Below are 10,106 nucleotides of genomic sequence, written 5' to 3'. Positions count from 1 at the left end.
CTACCCGTGGACGGATGCGGGAGAAAATTTGCGGGTCACCGTTAGAGATGCCCTTACAACCCCTGGCCAGGCCCATCGATGAGGTGTCCGAAGTGGGCATACGTAAGTACAGTAGTATATAACGGGAGCCCCTTTATCTCACATGTTGCGAGAGTGAGGGAATCCTCGCTGGAAGGGAGGGCAAATTGGCCGGCCATCGGAGAATATTCTAAATATATATTACATAACACTCTACATAAAACATTTAAAAAATATTGACCAGGCATTTAAAAAATGTAAAATGTATATAGAGAAAATGTTTATCACATAAACAAAAAATGTATATAAAAAATATACAACGCGAAATGTGTATATAAGAAATGTTGACCATGTATTTTAAAAATGTTAATCTAAGCATTTAAAAAAGAAATGTTGAACAAGTGTTCAAAAATGTTAAGCATGTATTTAGAAAATGTTAAATTTATATATAAAAATTGTTGATCATGTATTCAAAAAATGCTAAACTTGTATTTAAAAAATGTTAAATGTCTATAGAAAAATTGTTGGACATTTATTAAAAATATATGAAACTTGTCTTTGAAAAACATTAAATGTGTATAGAAAAAATGTCAAACTTGTATTTGAAAAATGAGGAATATGTATAGAAAAAATGTTGACCATGTATTAAGAAAATATTGAACTTGTATTTGAAAAATGTTGAATCCGTATAGAAAAATGTTGACCATGTATTAAAAAACCTTAAATTTATATTTGAATTTTTTTAACGTGTACAGGAAAATGCTGGCCATGCAATAAAAAATGTTAAACTCTTATATGAAAAATGTTAATTAAGCATTTGAAAAAAAAATTAACTCGTATAGAAAAAATGTTGACTGTGTATTGAAAAAATGTTGATCTACTATTTCAAAAAATGTTTAATTTGTATTAAAAATGTATTAGTATATACCAAAATTTTGTATAGAAAAAAAATGAAAACCAGGAGTAAACAAAAAATATTAAAAACAAGAAATAAAAAAACGAAAAAAAGGCAATTAAAACCGAGAATAAACAAAAAAAAGAATAAAAATAGAGGAAAAATAGAAATAAAACAAAGGAAAACAAAAGAAAACCGGTGTCAAAAGAAAAACAGAAAAAAAAAGGTGGAGAAAACCAGTTGTTTTACCTCAAGTACGTCGCGCGCTACTCCCACCGTCCTTCAAAGAGTGTACTTTCAACATTGTTGGAGGCTCAAACTATCTCAAAGTTTGAACGAATTTGTGCAAAAATATATCAACGTTTATGAAACCGAATAAGTATATGATAAAAATATATTTTATCATGAATCTAATGCTACTAATTTGATGGCATAAATGTTGATTTATTATTGTATAAATACGCTCAAACATAACTTTTCAATAAAATTGAAAGTACACTCTTTAAAGGATGGAGGGAGTATATATCAAGCACGATCTTGGCCATCTAAAAAACCACGAACTTGGCTGTGGCGTACTGGGTAGGGGCGCTAGAATGCAAAAGGTTCGAATCCTAGCCACTCTACTTTCTTCCTCTTCCTTTCTTTTAAAGATTTGTTAATGGGCCGTCCTAATTTCCTTCAGCGAGAGCTGTTTCCATCTCGCTTAAGGCGAGATATAGCTCCTGCGGTCTATAACTTTTTTTAGGCTTCTGCGGTATATAACTATACTCCTCCCTACGTGAGGAAAGGGAAGGCTTGCCAGGCCATAGGCCCATGGGTGCAGGATTCTTCGAAAGAAAAGCAGACCAAATATTTGTTTTCTTCAGACCATGGTTATTTCAGTACTCCCTCTGTCCGGAAATACTTGTCAACGAAATGGATGTACGGACGGAGGGAGTACTTTATTGCTTCCAGGACTACCAAATATTTGTTTCTCCGATCATGAGATAGAAAAAGCAGAAAGCACAGAGACTATTCGTAAAAGAAAAAGAAAAAGCAGAGGGACTAGTTAGTGGCTTAGTGCCATCTTCTGACAAAGAAACATTGCGCACACTATAGAGATATAATAGAGTGATTTTTTCCACCATGTACGGGATATACCGTGCATGTATCCACCGCCAATCATTGCTTTCAGATTCGTAAAATCATTTAGGGGGGTATGGTAGAAAAAGGACATAAATGTTTCCACCAACCAATAGTGTTTTAATTTGCAGTGGATCAAGTCCAACAGATCTAATGTACCCTTCTTTAAGAGAACAGATGTGATAGCCTTGCAGCTATAACAGATGGCATGCCTATAAGAGAACCACAAACTCGGTGCTTGCTCACCTACTTCAAGTTGTATAGCGCCGTTCAGTGTTTTGCACATGCGAGAGATCAAGATCAACCTAGGCGTGTGAGGCATCAGGATGCTATGTGGACAGAAGGAGCTCCCGCGTAGATTACTCTGTGCAATATGGAGAAGTGGTCATGCCGATTCATGTGATGTCAATTCTGTAGGATGAACTTCATCAATGCCCCATTGCAAGAGGAGCCATGTTTCGCTGCGGGGTGGCTCCGGTAGAGGATATAGGAGACGATGCATCTGTTGACTCTAATGCTGGAATATATACAAAACAACGAAAAGAAAAACGGAAGTGAGCCTCATTCAGTAGATAACAATCATAGATTGACATGGTTTCTTTCAGGTTTTTGCCTTTTGGCAAGAACACTAACTACGGTCCGCACAAAAATTTTGTAAGAAACCACGTTATCGTTTTTCTCTTCACTTCGGGATGCGACGATTTCTCAACACAATAATCCAAGTTTTTACTTACAGAAAAGATCTTGTGAACCTTACAGTGCCCCAGCCATTAGCAATAACATGAGCCAGTGTAAAATACAATATATTTGGTCAGATTCACCCATTTCTCAAAAACAGAATCAGATTCGGCCAAGTTATTGTAGGGGAAACAAAGTAGACACAGATTTTACAACTGCAAGAGAATAAATCGTAGACAAATGCAAGACTATACACCAGTTTTCACTACTTTATTGCTGCCAGGACGACCAAATATGTGTTTCTTCAGATCATGATAAATACAGCACACAAGAGAGAGACTGGTTTGTAAGAACAGGCACCATCCATACAGCTACAAAATGTCACATTGGTGCAACAATGCAATACCAGTTACCTCCATCAACAACACGAGATAAACACAGCTGAAAAGAGAGGGTAAATAGTTTGTGCTATCTTCTCAGACGACAAATAATTACCAGCGGTATAGTTTGCAAAGAACAGACCACCATTCATACAGCTAAAATGCCACATTGTACAACATACAGTACCAGCTATTTTCATTAACAATGGGCCATAGTAAGGAAAGAAAAAAAATTACAATGCCTCGCTATTTTCTGCATCATGACAACCGAAACGGTCCCCAAAAAAGGTAGACAATGGCTCTGACAGCCGCTGATCTATCATCAAATGGTGGGCAGGTTAGGGCCCCTGTTGTAGTTCTCGACAAACAAAATGCACAATAATTGCATGACCAAACTACCAATATAGAAGGTCAGCAACCATTTCATCGATCAAGGATTCTAGCAACTCTGCTGTTATGTCTTTTGCAGCTTCATGTGACTCCGTCTTGAAGTCGACCCAGCTCCCGAGAGGGCCACTCATTTCTTTGTACACGAGTTCATCCACCATCCACTCCTCGGCAACCTTCAGACTGGTCATCTCTTGGTAGATTTCTTCCGGCGAGAGCTTCTGCAGAACTGCCATCCCCGTAAACCATGAGCTGTAACCAGCATTGAAGTAGTATGTGCATTTCACGCTTAATACTTCATTCACACAGTCAAAGAGCAGCCTCCGAATCATTCCGAAAGATTTTCCCTCTTCTTCACCCACTGGCAGCCTAAAATTGCCATTTAGTTCTTCAAACAGATGTGGATCCAGGATATTTGAGCTATCAAATCGCTCGAAGTAAGAGCAAGCATTATCTCTGACAGAAATAGCATTCAGTATTTCTCTTAAGAACTTTATCTCCATACGACATGAGCTGCTGCTTTCTGATGGATGTGTTGTTTCGGCTAAAGTCGCTGTGATTGATGAGGCTGTATCAGAATATTCTGATAAAGCCTCCACTTCTAGGACCCTACCATAGTGTGTCGAACCAGATGTTGCTGCTCCTTCTGTTGAACTAAATAACCTTGATTCTGAAAAAGGGAGAAATATTGAAGGTTTTGGGAAAGATCTGTGGCTAGTGCTATTGCAACAACAAAGCAACTGTATACTCACTCACCATTTGCATTTGTTCGGCTCTCTGCAGAGCTGCAGGTTTCTGTTGAAAGAGAAGCTTCCCATGTAGAATGGGGGCTTAGGTGAAGATGCTCTAACTCCACTTGATCAATGAAACCATTATCATACTTCACAGATTGAGATGACTGGCCATAAAGAGAAAGTAATGTTAGCACATAAACCAGTTCTTAACTTGTGATTGAACATGTACATAAATCCAGGCTCAGCGCTGTATTGATGGCACAGTTAGTTCCCAATTTTCGCAGTTTCGCAAAGATGAGAAGGTCAAGTGTTCAAACTATCAATTGTCAATGCAGTATACCAAAGCTAAATTCCCTTCCTACCTGTATGATCAATGAGATCAATTCAGTGTTTCTATCTTTGCTCAAAGCTGATCATGTACAACCCCCCAATATCAGTATATTACTCTTCTAAAGGGCAACACAGATTGTCGCTCTTTATGTTGTACGATCAACTACTGAACATTCAGGTTTTCCCAATCTTGGAACAGGAGTGCAAGATAAACTAACCATATCCAGTAATCCTTGCTCTAGAATGTACCATAGCTATATGGAGCAAACCTACCATGCCTAAATATGTAACATAATCATTTGTTTTCTTGCCAGCATGTTTTATCATAGCCAATGCTCACAAGGAAAATGGTACCATGCATAGGACATGTAGTTGGCAAGAAATAGGTAAAATAGGAAGAGTGGTATATCAAATGACATACCTGATCATCTTTTAATACAAGATCTGTCCGGGGGAATTTGTCTTTTCCATCCTTTGAAGACTGTATGGAGTCCCTATCATAATCAGTAGATGCAATGCTGGATGTGTCACAGGCTGATGCTGTATCATCCAAACCTGGTGAGGGGGCGTATATTCGAACACCATTGGCTGGCTTAGAATAGGGTGATCTCACCCCAGAAGTCAATTCTCTCAACTTCTGCTCAAGAAGAAGTCTCAAATAATCACCATCTATGGTATCTGATTCAGTGTTTGATGTATTGCTTGAAGTTGACAAGGAGTTCCAGTTCTCTATCGACCGTTTTTCCACTGAATGGGGAAACTGAGAACCATGTAATGATTTGTCAACTGGTGAGGTAAATGTGAACGAAACAATCTCAGTGCTGATTTTCTTTTTGTTTGTGGTGAAAGATGATTGCTCCTCTATCACAATATTGTGCCGAACACGCCTTGGGCTTCTTTCAGTGAGAACTTTATCACTTGGCTGGTTTTTCTTTGAGCGCATCCCCTCATCTGGTAATCTTCTCGGCTTGGGGATTGTTTTGGCTGTAGAGTTTGGTCTTCTGTTTGCATAGTTGGTTGGCTGCAGTTCCCCCTTTCTGTTGCCTTTCATACTGTTTTCAGAGCGGGTGCTTGTGACACCAGCCTTTCTGGGAGCAGCATTTGGTGGGTGCATGTTCCTTTGTTGTTGACTGTGTGTTGCTGACTTGGGATTCAGCTTGCGCTCAACACCCATGGCATTCTGCTTTGTGTTATTTTGCACAAGCACGTTGGAAGAACTTGCCATGCCCACTCTGCTACTGATCTTTTGTCTTTGTTGACTGGACCCGTTTCTCTCAACCATGTTATGTACAGGATCCGTACGAGTTGGGGGTTTCCTACTGCTTCTGCTTACACCTTCTCTCCCTTGGCCATTTGTAGCTCTAAAATCTGACGATGGTCGACTGACAGCCTTGACCCTTGGAGCAACTGGAGCACCACCATTTGACTGTGAGAACCTGGCAGAAGAGGATGTCTCTGAAGTTACCAAACTTCCATCCAACGATCTTCCACTCGGTGGCTTAGAAGATGCAGAGCCATCACGCCTTCTTGCCGCTTGGGACATTTGCTGGACCCTTACAATCTCTGTTGGGCTGAAGGCACGCACATCATTTGAGTACCCAGCATCACGGACTCTGTAAGAGCTAATATTCTCAGCTCCAGGCCCAATAATCCTAGATGCCGCCTCCATGATATCAGCAGCATTTCTGCTTGATACATGATTAGGATTCTTCACTGGGGAGAACAACTTATGCTGTGCAACTGAAAGTGTCCTTTTGGCAAACCTCGGAGGCAGGGCTTCCATTCTAAACCGGTCAATAGGACTACTCGGCATCTTATGGGGGCTAGAAAGGCCAACATAGCTTCTGCCAATCAACTCATCATGGGCAATAGCTTGGAAGGTATGTTGCCCGGTAAAAGGGGCCGGGTAGGGTCCAGATGAGCTTGCCGCGGGCATGGAATCCAAACCCATAAGCCTCGCCACGACAGTGGGTCCCCTCCTCGCACAAGCTTCGTCGTCGATTACAGAGGATGAACAGCTATGCTCGCTGCTTTCCTTCATACTCATCCCATCTTCGAGGATCTGCCAATATGCACAGTTTGACTCATCAGAATGACAGTAAGCAGCAAACAGAGATGGTAACAAAAAGATGATGCACCCGAACACGCACCGAGTTGGACGGCGTACTCGGCATGCTGCCGTCAACTTCCTTCCCATCTACGGAATTACCTACAAGGACAGGGTAAGTGTGTGAGCTCAGCAGCCCAGCCCCTGTTTCTATTTGTGAAAATGAATCAAGTTTACAGTTACCACTTGATTCCTAGAAAACATTTGCTTACCCTGCGACGGTGAATATCCCCCGCCTCCGGTGAAGAGCCGCCGCTTGGACTTCTTGCTCTTGCCCCAATCAAACAGGCCGAAGAAGCCATGCCCCTTGGAGGCAGCTTTCTCCACATCCATCCCTCCTCACTGTCCAAAACCTGCAAATCAAGATGTCACACTGACTCAACTACTCAAGCACAAGAGAATCGAATAAAAGCAATCACATTTCACCAAGACGCAGCTAAAAGTAGGTAATCGACAGAGGGCCAGCGACGGACCAATCATCCCCCAAAATCCGATCTTTATCTGGAATTTGACCCGGACACAGGGAAGGGAGACTCTAGCCCACAGCAGGGCGCCAGGCAACCCAACGCAGATACACTGAGAATGCAGGTAACACCCATACCTGCGAATCGAGCGCCGGAAGAAACCCCCCGGGGAACCAGCCGCCGGCGAAGATCCGCCCTTCCGCGCGCGGCACGGGGTCAACGGCGCGGGACTCACCGGAGCAGCAGCCCGCAGCCGGGGCCAAATCGCGGTCGCGGACCGGCCCGGATCGAATCGTGGCCCGCCGGGGAAGGAGCCACCCGGAGCAGCGATCTTTCTCCTCCTCGTTCCTTTCCGCGGACGAGCTCGGGCGGGCGGCACCGCGGAGGTGGGGGGGCGTCACGCCAGGGCCGGCGAGGGGCTGAGGGGGCGGGGGGCGGCCGCGGCCGTGGCGGCCATCAATGCTGTCCTGTCCTGCTGCCGTGCTGCACGAGGAAGACGGGGGAGGGGGAGGGGAGTAGAAGGAGAGGGGGGGGGGGGGGGGGGGGGGGGGAAGGAAATTGAAAAGGGAGCCCGGCTCCGGGTCCGGGATGGGGATCCAGATCGTTATCGCCTCTCTGCGTCAGGATTATTGTAGTATGTCTGTTTGTTGTTTTTACCACGGCCCGTGTTCAAAATTTGAATCTTTTTTGTACCCACCCCCAACGGCTCACCAGGCAGGCAGGCCATGTCATGGTCACGCGTGCTATGCTATAGTCTACTTGGGTTAAGTAAAGTATATGTAGGGGATTATTGAGGGTAGGTAACTATAGTGATTAGGAGCTTAAGTGGGGTTGTGAAAAAAATAAGAGGTTGAGTGAGGTGAAAGGTGGAATGTCGCGACCACTTGGCGCCTGACAAGTGGGCCAATCAAACACCCGAATTCGCCTTTGTTTATTAAAGAGAAGTTTATTAGTGGTTTTCATGGGAATGTTTTTTTTTAGAATCACCGGGGGAGGAGTCCCTCCACCTGAATATATTGCTCAAATTGGCCATAATGCCAGGAGAGTGATCCAGTTTCTAAGGAAAACCGGATCGAAAACCTTAACAAATTGACCCCGTTTATAAGGAAAACCGAGCCGAAAACCAGACAAGTAACGAGTGTTACAAGAAAAGGAGAGGAACAGGACGCCCAACATAAGGCAAGACCTAGCTAGCATACTCACAGGACCAGGTAGATGAGGGGTGCGTCGAGGGATCACAATACCAAGACTCTACAAACAGCCTAACGCATCGCACCGGCGTGCGTATCGAACCCCACAGCACAACGGAGGAGCATCCACAATCAACGAGTGCCAAAGCTTAACACGAACCTTGACTGAGCGCTCCGCCACGGAAGTTCAAGACGATTAGCAAGTCGGGGAGGCGTCATTGCGTCGTCATTAAGCAAAGGTGAACCAAGACGAGACCAAGAGCCCGAGGCTCACCTCAACAGAGCAGGGGCATGAGCATGCATAGAGCAGGCCGGAGACCACACGTAGGACAGCCGAAGAGAAACACCTGAAGAAGAACACACCACCCTCGGTCCTGAGCAGGCCGCACCACCACGACCAACCCATGGAGCGTGCAAACGGGATCCAAAGTTCTTCCAGGCGACGCCCCAAAGAGGGAAGCGATGATGCCGACGCCGTCGCCCGACCCGACTGGGTCTTAGGCTTTCGCCCGAAGAACTGGATCCAAGGGTGCGTGAGGGGTGGACTCCACGACGGCGCCTCCAAGAAGGTGAAACGACGTCCACAGACGCCGACGCTGTCGGCCAGCAAGAGCGCGGCAAGCTTTCGCCCGGAGCAACACCCACACCCACACCCACACCCCCACGCATAGCACCTCCGCTGACCCGCACACCTCCCACGAAGCCATCGCGCCATGACCAAGCAGGAGCCACCACAATCCTCGTCGCCGGCCAGACGCCGACGAGCCGAACACGGCCGAAACAGGCCAGATCCAGCAACCCACTGCTGCTGCTGCGCCACAGAAGAGCCCTGAGCAGGGAGGGAGGGCCGCCACCCCACCCCAACTCGCCGGACGAGCTACCAGATCGGCAGTCGACCGGCCGAAGCCCCAGCCTGAACCACCACGGCACCTAGCCGGAGAAGATGCTGCATGAGGCCTCCAGGACGCGCAACAGAGGAGCCGAGCCTCCCTCCACCGCTCGCGCCAGCCGCCGCCTGCGGATCCCAGATCGGATCCGGACCGAACAGGGCCGACGACTGCGACCTCGCGCACCGCGACGCACGCCGAAGACCGCCTCCGCCGCGAGCAAGGACGTTGCCCCGGAGCCGAATGCCGGACAGCCGCCACCCGCACGCGAGATCCCCTCCTCCCGAGCGAGCAGCGGCCAGAGAGCACCCCGCCGCCGCCGGCTCCGTGCAGGCTTTGCCTGCCGGAGGTCACCGGCGACGGCGAGGAGGAGAGGGGCTGGTGAGGGGAGGCTGCGGGAGGAGCGGGGGTCGCCGCCCGTGTCGCCCCGGGGAGGGAGCGGCGCGGGGGCTTGCCAGGCTTCGTTCGTTTTCATGGAAATGTGTCCACATTCTTAGCACGAACGACAATTTTCACAACAACAAAGAAACATTTTATCACGGTTAATTTGCCCCATGGCATTGGCAAGTGCTGACATGATAATTATATACATGTCATTTTCTATTGTGAGTGATATGATTGGTACCCCCATGGTCAAGCTCTAAGTCTGCCATTGATTTTGAGTTAGGGGACTTATTTTGTAGTATTTCTTTTTGGACTTCTGTTGTATAGTGTTCAGTTGTTCTTATATACTAGTGTTCTTTCCTGGCAAAGAGACTGTGCAGTTGTTTGCGATTATGTTGTCCACTTGTCAATTAACTCGACAAACTACATAAAAGATACATTGTGAAAATCATCACGAGCAATCGCCGTCTCCATTTTCCTAATGTTTTTTTTAGCGAAAACACTAACGCCCACACGTGTGGCAATATTGC

General features: G+C 45.8%; 1 protein-coding gene across 1 annotated transcript; it reads right to left on the bottom strand.

The window, feature by feature from the left end:
- Positions 1-3,160: 3,160 nt before the first annotated feature.
- On the bottom strand, positions 3,161-7,718 carry LOC109754590 (uncharacterized). Its single transcript, XM_020313505.4, has 6 exons — positions 7,253-7,718; positions 6,864-7,004; positions 6,695-6,753; positions 4,966-6,606; positions 4,237-4,378; positions 3,161-4,150 (listed from the first exon to the last, which is right to left on the bottom strand). Exons 2-6 carry the CDS (start codon positions 6,982-6,984, stop codon positions 3,489-3,491), a joined length of 2,625 nt encoding a protein of 874 aa, XP_020169094.1. The 5' UTR covers positions 6,985-7,004; positions 7,253-7,718; the 3' UTR covers positions 3,161-3,488.
- Positions 7,719-10,106: the final 2,388 nt, after the last annotated feature.

This window comes from Aegilops tauschii, chromosome 5, assembly GCF_002575655.3.
Source record: "Aegilops tauschii subsp. strangulata cultivar AL8/78 chromosome 5, Aet v6.0, whole genome shotgun sequence".
NCBI lineage: Eukaryota > Viridiplantae > Streptophyta > Magnoliopsida > Poales > Poaceae > Aegilops > Aegilops tauschii.
This window is presented reverse-complemented; position numbering and strand designations above follow the sequence as displayed.

Coding starts and splice junctions, on each gene's coding strand:
- LOC109754590 (XM_020313505.4), bottom strand. CDS start 6,984: ATGGATGTGGAGAAAGCTGCCTCCAAGGGGCATGGCTTCTTCGGCCTG. Junction 6,607..6,694: donor CGAGTACGCCGTCCAACTCG/GTGCGTGTTCGG, acceptor GCATATTGGCAG/ATCCTCGAAGATGGGATGAG. Junction 4,151..4,236: donor GAGCCGAACAAATGCAAATG/GTGAGTGAGTAT, acceptor TCCCTTTTTCAG/AATCAAGGTTATTTAGTTCA.